This window comes from Pleurodeles waltl, chromosome 5 (assembly GCF_031143425.1).
Source record: "Pleurodeles waltl isolate 20211129_DDA chromosome 5, aPleWal1.hap1.20221129, whole genome shotgun sequence".
Classification (NCBI taxonomy): Eukaryota; Metazoa; Chordata; class Amphibia; order Caudata; family Salamandridae; genus Pleurodeles; species Pleurodeles waltl.
Genome location: NC_090444.1, coordinates 195,986,038 through 196,004,953, shown reverse-complemented (window position 1 = coordinate 196,004,953; position 18,916 = coordinate 195,986,038). Strand labels below are relative to the sequence as shown.

Here is an 18,916-nt window from a genome sequence, read left to right as displayed (position 1 = left end):
ACATCTCACTTTTTCTCTATGAGAAGATTCCGCTACCTCCTCATTAGATCATTTTTTTTAAATTAACATGTGCCTGTCATGCATTTAAACTTTATGACGGGAAAAGTATAAAAACGTTCACATTGGCAAGCATTTCAGCATTATATGCTTCAAACGGCCGTGTTGGAAGAGTGCACTGGTTCGTTGCAATGATGAATGTCTTTTGACTATTTTCTGTGCTGCACGCTATTTTTGCAGTAGACACAGGTTGGACGTTTGGCTTCCCGATGTGTTGTGTTTTATTTTAACGCCTCTCATTTTGTTTGGTCAATGGACTTCGAATACTGCTGCTACAGTTCTGCATAAGTTTGTAAATATTTTCTTCAGTTTTCTCTAAATATTTCTGTCGAGATGGAAACGGAAAGGAGTTGACAGATCGACTCTGAAAGAAACGTTGTTCTGATCTGTTTTCTTGTTTATTTTTTTTAAACTGAAATTAGTCTGAATTTTTAAATGTATCAGTGGTGTACAAGTACATGGAATTGGAACAGTGACTGATTCATTCTTTATATTAGTACTTACGCCACGTGTACAAGGGGTGTGTAAAAAGTGATCATTTATTATCAGATGACATTGCCAAGTGTTTGAACCTGGATACATTTGTTATTGTGTCTTGGTTTCCCTTGCGGAATACTAACAATTCACTTCCAGGCGCATGCTCACCTTAAATTCCTTAAAGTTTAGATTATTTTTCAGAAGTTGCAAAGGATGCAAATAATACATGTTGAGGTGCAGCTAATAACGTATCCACCTATAAACTGCATCTTCAGAAAGACTGTCTAATACGTATGCCATTTTTGCCTGATCCACTGGAAAAGCATCTCATCTAAAATATGATTTGGATCTGGTATATGGATTTATGAAGGTCTGATGTTTATGAGGGTAGTGATCAAACTTTTCAGGAGCAGTAAGAATGCTGTTCACCAGAAGACTCTTGTTCCAGAAAAGTTAGTTTGTGCCTCCTTCATCTTTTTATTAATACTCTAATTTTGTATTTCCAAAGTTTCAGACTTCTTCCTTATTTCTTGTACATTGTTCCCCATAGCAAAGTCAAGAGTTACATTCTCTGGCTTCACAATCGGTCAGGCATTTGAAATGTAAATTAGCAAGCTTCCATAAATGGCTGACCCTTCTAAATTAGTTACCAAGAGATAGTTCAAAGTCTGAAGGTGATTATTACCCGATACCTCCTGGAAACAGAAGGCTGTCTTGATCTGGTCAAGGATTATATGTGCATATTGTTAGTAATGTCTTGGAAAGATGGGTAGCCTTGTTATGGCATAAGCTGAAAGCTAAGCAATGTAGACGTCTTCTTGATAAGCAATCTTTACAGGGGCAAAGACGAGGAGCGAGAATGACAAAGAACTTAGTGAAATGTAGAAGAAAGGCAGCAGGGGAAACTGGAAATAAAAAAGTAAAATACGATGTGTTGGAATTGGCCCTTTTTGCAGGGTTATCCCCAAACTTTTTGCCTTCTTCCTCCTATTTTTTCAGGTCTGTTTTTGCTGGTTTATTGTCTCTGTGCACTTTACCACTGCTACTCATTGCTAAAGTGCAAGTGCTCCCTATGGAAATTGTACTGTTGATTGGTTTATCCACGATTGGCATATTTGATTTACTGGTAAGTCTCTAGTACAGCACTGGTTGTGCCACCCACATTAGTAGCCCTGTAACTATGGCTCAGACCTGCCACTGCAGTGAACGTGTGTGCAGTTTTAAACTGTCAATTCGACTTGGCAAGTGTACCCACTAGCCAGGCCTAAACCTTCCCTTTTACTACATGTCAGGCACCCCTAAGGTAGGCCCTAGGGTAGCCCCAGGGGCAGGGTGCAGTGTATGTTTAAGGTAGGACATATACAAGTGTGTTTTATACTAGTGTGTTTTATGTGTCCTACCAGTGAAATACTGCCAAATTCGTTTTTCACTGTGCAAGGCCTATCCCTCTCGTAGGTTAACATGGGGGCTGCCTTTAAATATCCTTAAAGCGCAGATAAAAATGTGAAGTTTAGGGTCTCTGAACTCACAATGTAAAAATACATCTTTTATTGAAGTTGTCTTTTAAATTGTCTAAACCATTCTGTGACTTTCCCTGTTTGTGGATTCCCCACCTGGGTCAGTTTGACAGTTGGGCTGTTCACACCTCTTCTCTAGACAGTGACACAAAAGGGGGCGGGTGTAGCATGCATACCTGATGAGCCATCTGAGCTAGAGCGGAGGGACGAGTGGTTGTTCACATCTGAAAGGACTGTGCCTTCCCTCACACAATGCAGTCTCCGACCCCCTGGTGTGTCTGGCCAATGAAGAATCTTGCAAACACTTGAGACTTTTCTTTGAAGTTTTCCAACTTCAAAGGCAGAACAGGGTATAAGAAGAAGACCCAAAACCCCAGACTTTTAGAATCTTTCTGGAATCAAGAGGAACCTCTGCCAAGGAGAAGAGCTGAAGAGCTGGGGGAGGAGTACTGTCCCTTTGCTGTGTTGCTTTGCTGGACTGGCCTGAAGTTGCTGCTTCTGCTTGAAAGGAGTGCAAAGGGTGAACTTTGCTGTGTGTCCTGCTTGAGAAAGTTCTCCAAGGGCTTGGAGTAGAGCTTGCCTCCTGCTGGAAGTCTCAGGGACACCAAAGTCTTCAGTTTCCTCGACCTGCAGCCCTAGGAGCTGTGTGTTTTGTGCCGTTCAGGAGGAGAAACCACTGAGATGCCGCTAACGATGCCGCTGGCCTGCACCGTGATTGCCCCGCTTCACACTGCGACCCTGGTCTCACAGACGCCGTCATCAGACAACTTCACTGAGCTGCTACTTGCATCGCGACCTGTGGGCCCCGCACTCCAGCATCGCCTGCTCACACCACAGTCTGGGCCTCCCCGAAGACGACGCTTGTGCTGACACCGGCACCGCTGCCTGGCCTGTGGACACTGCTCGTGAGGAGCACGAAGCACCGTCCCGTCCCGTACCGCAGCCCTGGTCCACCGACGTCAACACCATCGACTCCAGTGTCGTCACCAGGCATCCCTGCCTGCACCGTGGCCTGTGGACACCGCTCGTGAGGGTCACAAAGCATCGTCCCGTCCCGCACTGCTGGTTGTGCCTACTGACAGTAGCGCTTCTGCAACAATACTGCCTGCAGTGTGACCTGTGGACACCGCACGTTGCACCGCCCTGCTTCACAACGCAGCCCTGGTCTCACCGACGCTGCTGGATGTATCACCGAGCCGCTGCTTGCATTGTGACCTGTGGGCACCACACGTCACATTGTCCTGCTTTGCACCACAGCCCCTACGCTATCAACGCCGGCGCACCTGACTTCGTCAGCCCAGAGTTCAATCCGGAAGGCGTGTGACTTCAAGGGCCCGACGACTCCTGCACCGACTCTGGAACCAACACCGTGACGTCAGTGACGCCACTCTCCGGAGCTCACAGCGAGGATCACAACGCCCTCCAAATCCAAGGTACTGTTTGTGGGTCTTCCCGACATAGTAGCTGGCACGCGACGCCGCGGCCAGCCTGAACTGTTGGCTTTGTTGCTCACAATGCCGTGATAGCCCCATGTGGAGCTACTGACTTCAAGAAGCTGTATTTTTAAGATAAATCTTTAAAAATTCATATCTTTATTACTGTATGTTTTATTTTTATCATTTTGGTCTTGTTTTACACAGATAAATATTGGCTATTTTTCTAAAACTGGTGTGGTGTCCTTTTGTAGTGTTTTCACTTATTACTCTGTGTTATGTGCAAATGCATTACACATTGCTTCTGAGATAAGCCTGACTGCTCGTGCCAAGCTACCAAAGGGGTGAGGGTCTCTACTTGGACAGGGTGCAAACCGACTGCCAACTAGAGACCTCGTTTCTAACACGAGGTCAGTGGAAAAAAGGATAAAATACTGCAACATGAGGATGATGAAGTGAAGAATCCCTGGAATGCTGGAGCATGAAATGATGACAAGCACAGGATAGCCTCTGGGCTGGATCATATAGAAACAGATAAAAGTGATCAAGAGTATAGCTGCCTTTTGCACTGTTTGTACATTGTGTCTTCAACAAGGAGACACTACTGATTTTCCTCATGTGAAACTGCATGTGTAATGCCAAGATACCTTGTGGAGCAAAAGAGGAGTATACAAGGTCAATCAATGCGCAAGTTAATCAGCTGTATGGCAGTGGTAGTGAAGTCTATGCTTCTGAAGCTAGGAGACGTTGCAGGATGGAAGTGGGACATTGCATCAGTCATACTTGAACAGCGACCCACTTTGATGCTCTTTAAAACACTCAAGAGCATGAAACGTCATCATATGATGAGGCAGTCATCTTGAAAAATAAAAAAAGGAGCTCCTTTCAGTACGTGAACATCCAGTGAAAACTTAATAGAAAAACTAAAGTAAACATCTGCGAAATTCAGTAGCATGATACCAAAGCTGATGGACCTCCCTCCTAGCACATGCATAAAACCATCTGAATGAAACAAGATAATGGTTGAAGGGGTCGTCTAAAAGTGCCTTTCTGTATATGTATGTGTGTTATGTGGTGATATCAAGGTTGTGTACTGGTGACAAAACTAAAGCTAGACCTAAAGAGTAGTAAGCAGAGTCCTAACGATGTAACATCCAGGAACTAGTCACACCCATCCACCGATCAGAAATTGCCGCCAATTTAAATATGAATTCCACAGGACACCAGCAATGACTATTCAAAGAGGTCGCCAACAGTACTAAAGATGCACAATATGTGCTCGTTCTGTAATACCAACATATACTTGTAAATGGTGCAAGAATTGATTCCCAGTTTTTTTTTTCTTAAACTTACAACAGTAATTGTTAGTCTGTATCATAGCCGCTTTTAACATTGATTCTAATAGCATCATCCAGTGAAGAATGTCACAATAAATCTCAACCCTTATTATAACATCATTATACCAAAAGGGCGTTTTGGAAACCGTAGATTTTGCAATTCCGGATTGAGTAAGGTGTGCTTGATATATGCTCCTTTCACTAGTCTTCTCCAGTGGTGTGAAGCATCGAACACTAATTTATATGCAGTTGTCATATGCGAACGATATGAATTCTTCAAAAAGAGTCGCTACTTAACAGTATTTTTTTTCCTAGAAAATTATTTAGTAAACTGTGCAGTTGATAGCACAAAGTGAAAATAACTTTTAAACCATGGACAGCAAATCAGAATCGGGTTCTTCCGTTTGGCCTATTGTATTCACGGTTGGGAAGGATCCCTTTTTCTCCCCAGCTTTTCGTTGCAAATCTATGCTGCCAGTATCTGCCTGAAACTAAAATAAATCATCTCGTGTTACATTGGTAATCAAAGACCTCTCGTGGCTTCCAACTGTGCAGTGTAGAAAATTAAAACTGATCTGCACTGTTTTTAAAATGTTAACTCCTGTTATGTTTCTAGATCAGAATACTTACAGGACTCAGTCCCGTACTGCACACCCAATCACAACTTGAGATTCAGCGAGGCAAACCTGATCAAGTAAGCCAGATTTAAAGATTACAACAAAAAGCTAAAAAAAAAAAGGCTCAGGACAATTTGCTTCACCATTGGGAACGCTCTTTTCCCAGAGTGCTCTGCAGCAGCTGGGTCATAGACTGGGTATACCGTGTCTGTGAATGGACAATGACTGCCTTATAACCAAACCTGTGTTGAGCACAGGAGAACTTGTTTGAGTAAACTCTCCACAATGCGCTTGGGTCAGCCCCACTCCCTACAGTGAACCAAAACCTGGCGGTAGCAGAAGATCCCACACGCAGGTGGAAGCCAGGCAGAGAGAATAACGGGCAAGACACGATAGAGTGGCAGGGAGCTGGAACCACAGAATCCTGCAGAGCGGAACTATTGCGGTAATTACTACTCGAAAATGAAGTATTCTGATTGGTAGTCTCGCTTCCTATGTTCTACTCTTAGCGCTGATGGTAATTATAATGAATCATCACATAAAATCTGCAATAAAGAAAATTAGAAGAACTTCACTGATCCATCTTTTTCATTGGAGATGAAAGAACACTCACCGTTTGGGAACTCTGGCGTGGGCCAAGACACATTGAATGAGTCGGTCGAATAGGACTTGATGTTAGGGGCGAGCACCCCCTCTGGTGTGCTCTCCTCCGTTACTGCGGCACTCACATCGCTGACGGCACAACCACCACCGGTGCAAGCCTGGAATCAGAAATGAACAAACTTGTTTCAGATTCTCCAAAAAGTAGGTGGTTTGGCATTACTGATTTGAGATCTACGAAAAGCGAATTAAAACAGTGAGATTTCTTTTTCGGGTCTTTCTGGCAGGAAGACTTGCTTTAGTGCAGTGCACAGCCATAAAACAATCGCAAGGGGTAGCTTATTCTGTTCTGAAGAAGTTATAATAACTCCTTAATATATCTCGCACATGATTTTGAGCCAGCAAAGACAGGACTCTGAGCTCAAGGGTCTGGCAGCTCGGAGCTTCCTGTCCTGGCACAGATCAATGAACCTCCATTTGCGCACCCACGATCGATTGTTTAATTTCCATTTGACGAAGGCTTAACATGCCATTTTCACTCAATAAGAATATGTCGCACGTTCTTCTTGCACAGAAAACATTTAGTTGGACATTTTAATGAACGCACATTGTCAATATGATATTCATTTATGCGTTATCAAATGCATAACAAACGCTTTAAGGAATATTTTTTTTTTTCATTTTGTTTTTGTTATTTCCATAGCCCGAGTCTAGCCGCAGATGGCAGCTTAGCACAGTATGTACGACAGAAGTAGTTTACAGGAGTGTTACCAGTCATTCCGAATCGTGCACACTGTGAAAAATTAGGCGCCCCCTTTATTTGCATCTGGTTTTTCACTTTCCACATAGAAAAAAAAGAACGAAAATATTACTCATTTCTGAACTAGGTAAAGCAGAGTCCAAGCAACATCACTGGCAAAAACAATTGGAAGCACATTTTCGACATTTGTTTTGTTTGAAACTGGGTTTCTGATTGACGGAAATATATACCCTGGTAAAAGCAGGAACCACAATACCAGGCTGGGTAAGTCACAAACACACTCTAAATTAACCTTTGCTCACCCTCACTTACTTGGCACATAGCAGTCAGACATAACTTAAGAGGCAATGTGTAAAGTATTGGTGCAACACTTCAAACAATAAAACTGTGAAAACATCACACAGAAAGATTCCACACAAGGTTAGAAAAATAGCACACAATGTAATAAATAAAACGACCAAAACAACAAAAATCCAATAAGTAGAAATTGACCTACACATTTTTAAAGACTAAGCTGTAAAATAGTGCTTAGAAGCAAGAAGCACCAATGGGGGATATCTGGTCGCAACGGACCAAGACAAAGTCAAAAGTTCAGGCCAACCTCAATGGAGCACAGGCCAGAGACAGGGACCCAGTGAAGCCCACTGAACAAAAGTACCTTAATCCTGGTTGCATTGATGTCGAAGATGTGATGTGCAGCAAAAGTGATGCATCAGTGTTTATCCCGCAGTGGAGGAGATGCGTTGATTTCCCCCACAGAGTAGAGGACATGCATTGATTTTCTCCACGGAGCAGTGACTGTGCGTCAGTTACGAGATGTGGCAGGTCTGGAGGTGCTGCTCTGGGTCTGTTCCTGCAACAGTGGTGATGAGCCTGAGTTGAGCCTCATAACAGAGGTGATGCATCATTTGCGATCCACGTGACAGAAGCCATGCAATAGTTCCGATCCCCGCAACAGAAATGATGTGTCAGTTCCCATCCACACAGCGGCTGCAATGCATGGGATTGACAGTGGATGAGTTGGTTCTGCTGCAGCAAGCACCTTACGCTCACTTCCAAGGGTCCCGGACAGGTGTGGCACAACTTGGCAGGGCAGACTCAAAGTTGACATAGTCCATGCAGAAGTAGGTTGGTTGGAAGTCTTTTGTGTCCCTGAGACTTCAGGTTTGGAGACCAATCGGCTGGCCCTTGAAGTCACTCAGGGTTCAAGTGATGCAGGTCCAGTCCTTCTCACCCAGGCCAGGGAATAGCAGGCAGCACAGCAAGGAAGGAGTACTGCACAACAGTGTTCAAGCAAAGCAGTAGTCCAGCAGATTGTCAGTCCTTCAGCAGCGCAGCAGTCCTTCTTCCTTGCAGAGTAGTCAAGGGTCCATAAGTGTACTGGGTTGGTGCTGTCAGAGGTCCAGTACTTATATCCAGTTAGGCCTTTTAAGTGGGGGAGACTTCAAAGACAGGCCTTTGAAATGCAGAGTGGTCCTGCCCTTCCAGTCCTGGTTCCAGACTCACTAAATGAGGTTATGCAGCCCTTTCTGTGGGGACAGGACACAGCCTATTTAGATGAAAGTGAAACTGTGGCCAGATCCTCCCTCTCATCCTGCCAGGATGACCCATCAAGTCACACCTCAGCTTCCATTGTGTGTGTCTCTCTAGGGGGAATACACAAAGCCCAGCTGTTACTCACCCTAGACAAGTGATCAGAGACAGACAGAAGGCACCAAATGACAAAAATGATAAAATTCAAAATTTTTATGAGTGGCATTTTCAGAATTACAATTTTAAATCCGATTTCACCAAGTTGTGATTTAAATTGTGATTCTAGAGACACCAAACTTGAGAAATGTATCTCTTTCAGATTGTGAATTACACTTGTAAAATGTAATAAGGTAATCCCAATGTTATCCTATGAGAGAGATAGGCCTTGCTGTAGTGAAAAACAGCATGGGGACTTTTTCACTTTCAGGATATGTAAAACTTAAAAGTACATGTCCTGTCTTTTAAATGCATTGCAATCTGCTGTATGGGTTGTCGCGGGCCTACCTTAGGGGGTGGCATATGTAGAACAAGGGAAGGTTTGGGCCTAGCAATAGGTTTTTTTTGCCATGTCGGCATGGCAGTGTACAACAGTGTAAAACAATGGCAGGCCTGAGACATCTTTCTTGTAGAATCATGTTCTCAGTCCACTGATCTTAATGGCTATAGACATTTACAATTTCAGAGATGTGTTTTCAGTATTATTACAGAAGGTGATTTATAGGCTACCAAGCAGAACCTAATGCACTGGAGAGCCAAAGGACTCCAGCTGATATTATTAAGCGCTGTGACAATACTACACTAGCTACCCACGATCCAACAAATAGCTTGCATGGCCCTGTGTATCCAGGAGCATGGTTCTGTGGGGAGGGTGTTTGGGGAGTTACACCCCCCCAATAAATTAATTATGTAGTAAATAGTTGGAAACAAGTGCTTTCAGTTGGGTATGGTGAGGTGTCCATTGGATTTCACCTAGGATTTTTACATGCGCACACAGACTAAAGCACACACACTCTCCTCTCTGTTCTGAAGTTCTTAACAAATGTTGGTTATTTTACAAAATATTTTGTTTTAAGTGTTAACAATAAACACTGCTCTCTCTTTCCATTGCCCCTTAAGCCCCCCTCATGTTCTTTTCAGATAATTCTTGTTAACCAAACATGCCAGTGTGATTGCTGAGAAATCTGAAGCTCACCACCTCCCCCACCAATCTTACTGAGCAAGCTACGCCCTTATGTGCATCACTTACCAAATAAAGAAAAAAAATCCTCTAGAGGAAGGACTCCTAATTCAGATCATCCCATAAATTAAATAATTTGTAAATCTTAAGGTCATCAATGCCACCTTTAAAAGGAGACAGATAAGAGGCAAACAATTCCCAGACCGTCCATCTGACATCTAGAATGACATTCTGATCCAAAACTTCAGGGCCAAGTAATGCCTAATAAAGTACTCAATACCTGCTTTCATAAAATAGTGGACTAAAGCCACAACATTATAAGGCACCTAATCAAACACTTGACTGACTTCCGGAAAATTATGGGGAGTATTATGGAACACAGCAAGACACAAGGATAAGGAGCCCCTAGGAGGGGCATAATTAAACACACATAGACAAGTGAAAAAGAAGACATGCAGGAATACACGTGCAAAGTGACCATCCACTTAATAAAAAGGACTCAAAAGCCACCCACAACATCGGGGAAAAGTACATTCACAAAATCGGTGGATCCAAGGCCACTTCAGAACCATCCAGGTGTACTCCCCTTGATGTATGCACTGCTAAATTTAGGTTGATCAATGGGTTAAAGAGGGCACGTAGATGGTCAGACCAAACTTCTTCTGGAATACTTGATTCCAGCTTGCTATTGGCAGAACTTTTAAGGGCATTCACCATTCCCCAAAACCTTTTGAAATTGTTATGCTTGGGGTCCCAAATAAGTGTAGTCCAGAAGTTCTCGGTATTTTGCCTCTTTATTGCCCATATGGTCTATTTGTATTATTTCTTGGCATTCCCCAAGTTGCTGACATATGCTTCATTTGAAGGAAACTGACGAACTATCTGAAGAGCCTTATTAACTTTCTGTTTTAGTTGTTTCAAAGCTCCTACCTTATTGGGTTTTATACTGGTCTGTGGAGTCGGTTGATATCGGACCCCGGATGGGTTTGCTTTTTAAGCAAACTGTGTCCTAAAACTTTCTGTGAAGACCACCGATTGGTCTCTTGTGGAGCCTTCAAATTGTTGGGCCTTCTGCAGGTAAGATATAGCCTCACAGGCCAGAGGCTCTATTATTTCCAAGGACCATTTAACTCGTTTAGGCTGGTGGAATAGGTGGACCCCAATAAATCTGTTGTTGGATTGTGTATAGTCGGCTAAGCAAGAGAGAAAGTTTCTAAACTGGTAGGGTCAGGGACCCAATTTATATACCCAAAAGTGCCTTTGAAGTAGGGAAGACTTTAAAGAGTGGTTTTGAAGTGCACAAGGTCCCCTTTCAGTACAACCCTGTCTGCCGGGGTCCCAGTAGGGAGTTTGGTGGTCCATTGTGTGAGGGAAGGCCACTTTGAAATGTAAGTGTCAGGCCCTCCACCTTTCCAGCGCAGGAAGACCATTCAGTATGAAGATGTGTGCAGGTGTGACTGAGCATCCTGTGTTTGTGGTTGTCTGGGTGAAATGCAGAAAGAAGATGTCAAGCAGCCCAGCCCAGATGTGGATTGGAGACAGGCTGTAAGGCGCAGAAGGATTTTAAGTGCAGAGAAATGCCCACTTTCTAAAAGTGGCATTTCTAAAATAGTAATATAAAATCCAACCTCACCAGTCAACAGGATTTTGTAATACCATTCTGGCCGTAGTAAATATTACCTGTCTACCCCTTTCTGATCAGAACCTACCACTCAAACAGTACATGAGGGTAGCCCTAATGTTAGCCTATGAAAGGAGCAGGCCTTACAGCAGTGGAAAACGAATTTAGGAGTTTTTCATTACCAGGACATACAAAACACACAGGTATATGTCCTGCATTTTACCTACATATCACCCTGCCCTCCGAGTTATCCAGGGCCTACCTTAGGGGTGACTTACATGTAGAAAAAGGGGAGTTTCAGGCTTGGCAAGTACTTTTAAATGCCAAGTCGAAGTGGCAGTGAAATGGCACACACAGGCCCTGCAATGGCAGGTCTGAGACATGGTTAAGGTGCTACTTATGTGGGTGGCACAATCAGTGCTGCTGGCCCACTAGTAGCATTTAATTTACAGGCCCTGGGCACATGCAGTGCACTTTACTAGGGACTTACAAGTAAATTGAATATGCCAATTGGGTATGAGCCAATGTCACCCTGTTTTAAGGGATAGAGCATTTGCACTTTAGCACTGGTTAGCAGTGGTAAAGTGTGCAGAGTCCTAAAACCAGCACAAACAGTGTCAAAAAGTGGAGGGAGGCAGGCAAAAGGTTGGGGGTGACCAACCTAAGGCTGTCAGGTCTAACAGTCATCAGCAAAGAGGGACAGACACCATTATTAGACTGGTCCTAGTCCATTACAGTGTTATCATGCAGCGTGTATCCAGTGGGAAATGACGTTTCCTCAGCCCTTAAACTATTGTGATCCTCATATGTGTTGTATGAGGCCAATAATTTGTTACAGTCTTCCTGAGTCAGATATGAGAATTCTGCACTTCCTTCTGAGCATCCTCTTTCCTTGTAAAAGCCTGGGCTATTGTATTGCTATTTGGCTTCCTTTGGCCTCCTTCTGCCGCCTGCTTGATTTGTTCCCCTGCCAGCTTTGGGAGGCTTCTTCCTGGAATTGTCCCACCCATAGCATCATCTGACTGATTCCCAGCTTCCTGGGGGCTTGTGAGTATTTCCTTTGGCTTAGATTTTGCCTGTGTACTTACTTGAGTAGAAGATTTCTGCCCAAGTACCACCTTCTGGCTGTTCAAGTAGATTTCTATGGGGTTTTTCTCTGGTTCCTGTGGTTCCTCTGGTCTGATGTCTGCTGCCTCTATGATTGGACTTTGGCCCAGAGGGCTTCCTAAGTATTTTGTCTGTACAGAGTGAGATTGAGTTTGAAGTTTCTTGGCGCTTGCAAGCGGGTCATGAAACTGATTAGATGAGTGGTCAGATAAAAGAGCTGCTGCTGTTGTGATGGTATTTTTACCTGGGGTCTGGTAAAGGGATTGCTCTTTCGCTTGAATGATGATAGTCGAAGTGAGTAGAGCTGGCAGCCCCATAACTGGGGAGATAGTTGAATAAATAGTGGCCCCACCAGCTTTTAAAATTTGGAACTTGGTGGTAATTTTTGGCTGAGAGTCTAATCCCCATATTTTGCTTGTGTTTACCAAAGGCTACATCCCTGCAGTGGATTTCTTGTTTTGCCCTTTTGCTACAGTGAGTTTCTCTGTCTCCCTGACCTTATAGTGGGCTTTGGCTATTGATAACTATAGATTGTGTGTATCCCCAGGGGGAGGGTTGTATAGTCTTCCTGGCAATTTGGGACTGCGCATGTCGATGCTGTTAGCCGTAGTCTCTGGGCCAGGCCCAATGGCCTGTGGCCTGTGTCCACTGTCCAGTTTCTACACTTTGCTGTAGCAGAGCAGGTGTTAATAGATCCTCTGAATAATTTTACTTAGATGAACACGTCCCACACTTCAGCAGACTCTGATGGACTCCAGGCCCAGCAGGTTCCTGGATGCTGGGAGCGACTTGTGTCCTTGTTATCATTGATTTAACAAGGTGCACCGACTCACCCCTCCCCATGATTGGGTTTTGTGATGCCAAGGTGTCCAGGACTGTCAGGGATATAACAACGCTTGCTTAACACTCCTCAGGGGGTGGGGCATGAGCACGCCAAGTCATCCGGGTTGTTAAGGCAGAGAATGGCTCCAAATTGGCCAGTTAACTGGCCAGGTCATTCCCCCCCTCACTCCCCCACCCCAGTAGCTAGTGCACCACACTCCAAAATCCAAGTCCTGACATCCAGGTGGAGGCAGGCAGAGAGGGAGAGGGGTGCGAGACTCCCAGCTCCTCACCACACTACTGCCCTGCTATGCCGCTCTATGAGCCATGCTCTCTTGCCTTGCACAGGCTCACCTGGCTCTCTGCTCACTGCACACCTTCAGGGTAATGCAGTAATGCACCCACCGTCACACTCTTTATGCTGTCTAGGCGTGACGGGTGCACAAAAGTTTGTAAAGTTAATTTCTTTACATGATCTCGTCAGTTTTCATGTCACCATCACTCATGGCACTGGTACTATCTTTGATAAGACAAATGCTCTGAAATTATTTTAAACAAATCCACTGCTTATCAATGAATAGGAACTTTTGGTAAGAAATTTCAAAGCCAAGTGGTGATATTTTTTTTAACTGTTTTGCCTAGATTTCTACAGTGTGTGGTCATGTGTAACACTAACTGGGGTAAGACCGCATATGTGTTCACGCACAAGCAGTGACTCGCCCATAACACAGCCTATTCATCTGACTGGGTAGCAACCTTCATTGAGAAAGTCAAGTGTTATTCTGGGAACTAACTACCGAATAACACACAAGAAATAATTTGTTTTCAACGAAGTAGAATTAATTTAAATAAATGATGATGCCTGCAAGGCAAAATAGGTAGCAAAAGTGCTCCTCCAGAATGCAATTAAGATTTTGGCATGCAGTGTTCTGGAGTTTTTCTTCTTTAGTTATTATAACCAAATAATTTCCCTTCATGGGCCCTGATTACAAGTCAGGTGGGGTGAAATTGAAGCATGTGTTTATGCATTAAATTTGCTCTACCTGATCATGACTTGTTAGGTCTTTCTTGTGGGAAACCATACCTATTTTTTCCAGGCTTTGATTCTGGTCAGAAAAATTGCATGAAGCTTTGACTGTAATAAAGTGACAGCACAACATAAATAAAATCCCAAACTAATTTAGAAAAATAGTGTTAATATTAATAAACAAACTGGCACCAAAATGCAAAAATCCAATCAGTAGTCAGAATTATGAATTTTAAAATCTCAAGTAAAAATAGCGCAAAAAAGCATAAAGCGGCATTCAAGATTATCTGGTTGAGCTGGACTGTGGTGAAGTCCCAAGTTCCAGCCGACGGTGATGGAGCAAAGGTCAGATACAGGGAACAGGTTCTCTGTAGCTCAAACAGGAGGTCAGCTAACTGACCCTTAGAGTCGTTTCTGGGGAGCCTGTGTTAAGGACAAGCTGGTCCAGTCTTCCTTCTTCAGGCATCAGGTAGAGAAAGTGCCACTTTCATCCCTAATGTCAGCCTGTGGGTCAGGCCCCTTTGTCTAACCCTCCCCCTTTCATGGGTTTGGCTTCAAAGTGTCTAGGCTAACAAAGGGCAAGCTGACCTAGGTTTGAGCTGTATTTGTCAGAGGCAGGGCAGACAGCCCTTAGCGTCAGAAAATAGGTGGGAAGTCCAGAGAGAGGCTACTTTTTAAAGCTTAGGAATGGCAGAGTAGAACCCCTCAGGACATCCTGCTCATTCGAACAATACCCTGCCCACACCAAATGCCCATTTGTCCCCATGTCTGAAAGGAATACACAAACCACCACAGGACAGCCATTCACAGACAGGTGACCCTGGACACTGACGGAAAGGCAAATTTGGTTTAGGCAGAAAAATGCAAACTTTACAAAAGTGGCATTGTCAGAATAGTATCTGATAAACTTCAACTTTACCTTTAAAGAGGATTTTAGATTACAATTCATTTGAGTGGAAGAAGCATTTTTATAACGGCTCCCAAACTGAAGGTATCATTTATTAAGTGTAATAAGGTAACCCAGTGCTAGTCTATGGGAGAGATAACCTTACAACAGCAAATATTACTTTAGGACTTTTCACTGTTGTGACATTTAACACCTTAAATACACATGTCCTCTTTTTTTAGTTATCATGCTATGAGCGTTTATGACCTACATTAGGAGTGACATAAGTGTTAAAAAGGAAAGTTTAGGCCTGGCAATAGGCTTATTTAGCAATGCTGAAATGAAAATGTTTAAATGTACTACAGGCTACAGTAGCAGGCCTGAGGCATGCTTTCGGGTGCTACTTTGTTGGATGGCACAATGAGTGCTGCGGTCCACTAGTAGAGTATAATTGCAGGCGTTGGTTATATGTAGTACCATATAATAGAAACCTACAAGTAAAATGAATGTACCAATCAGGTGTAGGCCACTTCTGCCATGTTTAAAAGGGAGAGCAAAAGCATTTGTCTTTGAGCCCTAGGAGCCAGCAAAATATGGGTTCAGCAAAGGAAGCAAAAAATCTGAGGCATCCCTTCAGAAAGGGCCAGGCTCATCAAAATGGTAGAAACAAAAAGAGGTAGAACAAGTGATGCTTGGATATAGCTTAAGATTTTAGATTGAAGGAGAGATCGAAAATCTAAGGCTGAGTTATACCAAGGGGATATGGTAGAGCCGGAGAGGTAAGGTAAAAAGTGAAGTAAGTTACAGTTGGGCAAAGAGAAGAAGAATTATACAGAAAGGTGATGTACTGACAGAAACATAGAGAGATGAAAGTTCAAGAGAGTTGATGAATTAGAGAGGCAGGCACAATGAGAAGAGGTGTAGAAAAACAGGTTTGGTAAAGAGAGATAAGAGTCAGAAATAAAAGTAAGAAGGGTTGGTTTGTAAGAAGGTGATGAGGTGTAGAGAGAAAACAGCTAAAGTAGTGAGCCAAAGGACATGTAGAAAAGGAGAGGTGAATTTGATACAGCGGTAGATAGAGTGAGAGGTAGAGGCAGATTTGTGATCTAGAAAGACAGAGTTAGAGATAAAATGGGTTAATGAGATGCATAAAGAAAGAGGTGTGATCTAAAGGGTGAGTTGGAACTAAGTAGGAGCAGCAAGCAGAGATCAGAAAGAGGAATAAATCTAGAAATTCGAGGGCTTAACTACAAAAAAGACAAACATACGGGCAGAGACTGAGACCTTTGGCTGGGTGTCAAACTCACAAATTTCCATGCAGCACTTCTGAAAAGCTGCTCATGGCACAGGTTTCCAGGCGTACATCTGAAAATGGCATGTGAATTTTGGTGAAGACTTTTATTCCTCCTGTGTGGAGTTCCCTATAGCAGAGGATTCCACGCAGAAAACTGAGCCTCCGGTGCAAATGTACTTTTTTCTGCAGGGAAAACATTTGTCTGCATGGACAAAGCCCTTCCAATACATCCCCATCAAAAATAAAGGTGATAAGTTCCCCTTTACATCTTGCAATTGGAGTTAATATCTGACCATTTGAAGGTTGGGAAGTGGTTACAGATTAGTTCTGGAATGCACATATACTTCTATGTGTTCCCAAATTCTTAGGCAAACCACACCTTGGAACGCCCAATTCACATTCCATGAGTGGTATGCCAAAGCAGATTTTCCACACTCATTTTATTTGTAAACATATTTTTATTGCAGTTTCAGTTAACTAACATTCATGCAATCATAGTACAGTACAACTTTTTTCACTCGTTTTTTGTTCTAGTCCAGTAATTCAACTCGATCCATACATATCGAGCCCTCTACTAAACTAGGACCCTATGAACTTACCCTGCTTCCCCCGTACCCTTCCCAACTCCCCCCCACCCCTTAGTGAGTCAGTTTTTGTGGTGCAGTACTGGCCTTAAGCTTTGAGGTCAAATACGTACTGCCTCTTGTTGTGTGTGGTGTTGCAGGTTCCCCTTTAGCAAGGGTGTCCTCTATTAATTAAGGTGTGGCCGGGGCCAGTCAGTCCATTATCAAGTCAAGGGGCCAGGTCAGTGGGGATCTCCCCTTCCATAGCCTCCATCACTACATCCCACCCTTGCGCTATTTTCTGCTGGTCTCAACCCTCTCTTGGCCTCTCTGAGACGAATATCCCCCTTGTATCTAGCCCATATTTTCAATTCCTTTTTAAATTGAGATATCCTTGGGCCCGTCGGATTTTTCCAGGTCATTGCACTTTCCCTCTTTGCCAACACATAAGCCAGGTCCTGATATCTGCCAGTGACTTTTGTCTTGGATGTATGTGGGAACCACCCGAGTAAACAGTGGGCCATTGTACATGGAACCTCCTTGTCTATCTCTCTTGCCACTGACTGGGTCACCTCCCCCCAAAACGACCCTAGAGGTGGGCACTCCCAAAACATGTGCCTTAACTGTACTCCAATCAGTCCACACCTAGGGCATTTCGATCCGTCTGTTCCAAAGCGCTTGTTGATCTGGCAAGGGATTAAATAAGCTTGATGCAGCACATAAAAGTTAATAAGCTTAAATCTAGCATTTCTAGTCATCCTGGGGAAGCCCTCCAGTATTTGCTCCCATGCTTTGCCAGGAATATCAGTGCCCAGATCTCTCTCCAATTTTAGTCTAAGTTGGATCAATGGGAGGGTCTTATCTGCCGTATTCTACCATATAAATTTGTCACCGCCTTGAGCTTAACTTTAGAGGTCGCCAGGTAGGTACAGGTTGTCTGTGTTGGGGGTTCTCCCAATCCCTCCCGCCAGTGCCGCTGAATACCAGCAGTCTTTGAGCCATAGAGTAGAAAATGACCCCCCCCCGTAAGTCAAACTCCGCTCTGAGGTCTTCAAATGATGTCATCATCCCTTCTTTAAACAGGGTTCCCACAGTCTGAACCCCCGCCGCAACCCAGGTTTGGAGCCCCTCCCAGTTACTCCTAGGCGGTAATGCCGGTATGGACAACAGAGGCAGATCTGGAGAGTAGGGGATCCTTATCTTGAGGTTACTTAAACAGCTTGTCCAGCACTGAATCAAGATTTTCAATTCAGGGGAGTCACCCACACTGCCCCCCCGACTCCCCAACACCACCTCCACCAACCGCGTCCACGAAGGAGTGAATGGTTTCACTATTGCCTCAGGGTCCTGTTGGCTCACTAGCCACTGTGTAAGCCATTGGAGCTGTGCCGCTAAGTAACAGGCTTCAAAGTCAGGGACCGCTAGCCTTAAATCCGAGGCCTGCCTTTGGAGTTTGGCCAATGCCACTCTCCTTTGTCCACCGCCCCACAGGAATGCTATGACCAGTGCCTCTAATTCCCTAAGGGTTGCCCTGGGTATCCATATCAGTAAGACTGTAAAGTAATATAGTAGCCTAGGCAGTACTATCATTTTTAAAAGCGCTACCCTACCCGCTACAGATAACGGCAAGGTTTGCCAAAAAGTCATACTGGTCCTGACGGATTGCAGGATTCTTCCTACATTACTCTCCAGGATGTCCTGTGGGTCGTGGAAAACCTTAACCCCCAAGTAAGAGAGACAACGTGGTTCCCACATGACCATACCCAGCCCGAGAGGGGGCGTTGCCGCAGGACCCATTGGGAACAACCTGGTTTGTACACGTTTACCTCCAGTCCCGAAAGGGTACCGAACTGAGAGAGCATTAGCTGGGCTCGGGGTAGGTCTCAATGCATATCCCCCCCACAAAACAGCAGGTCATTGGCATATATAAGGCTATGCGGTGTCTTTCCCCTCCTGCTCTTACACCCTAACATGCCTCCCCACCTTGAGCCGCAGCTGCCAGTGGCTCCATCGATAACACAATAAGCAACAGAGACAGGGGGCAGCCCTGTCTAGTGCCCTGTTCTACTGCATAGCTTTCTGACATTA

The 18,916-nt window shown here is 44.2% G+C and overlaps 1 protein-coding gene across 1 annotated transcript in view; it reads right to left on the bottom strand.

The window, feature by feature from the left end:
* The window catches only part of USH2A (usherin), a 3,586,186-nt gene that overhangs the window by 1,816,913 nt on the left and 1,750,357 nt on the right, over positions 1-18,916 (bottom strand). The window contains exon 35 of the mRNA XM_069233891.1: positions 6,052-6,199. Within this exon, the coding sequence (XP_069089992.1) occupies positions 6,052-6,199 (148 nt within the window). The remainder of the gene's footprint in view (positions 1-6,051; positions 6,200-18,916) is intronic.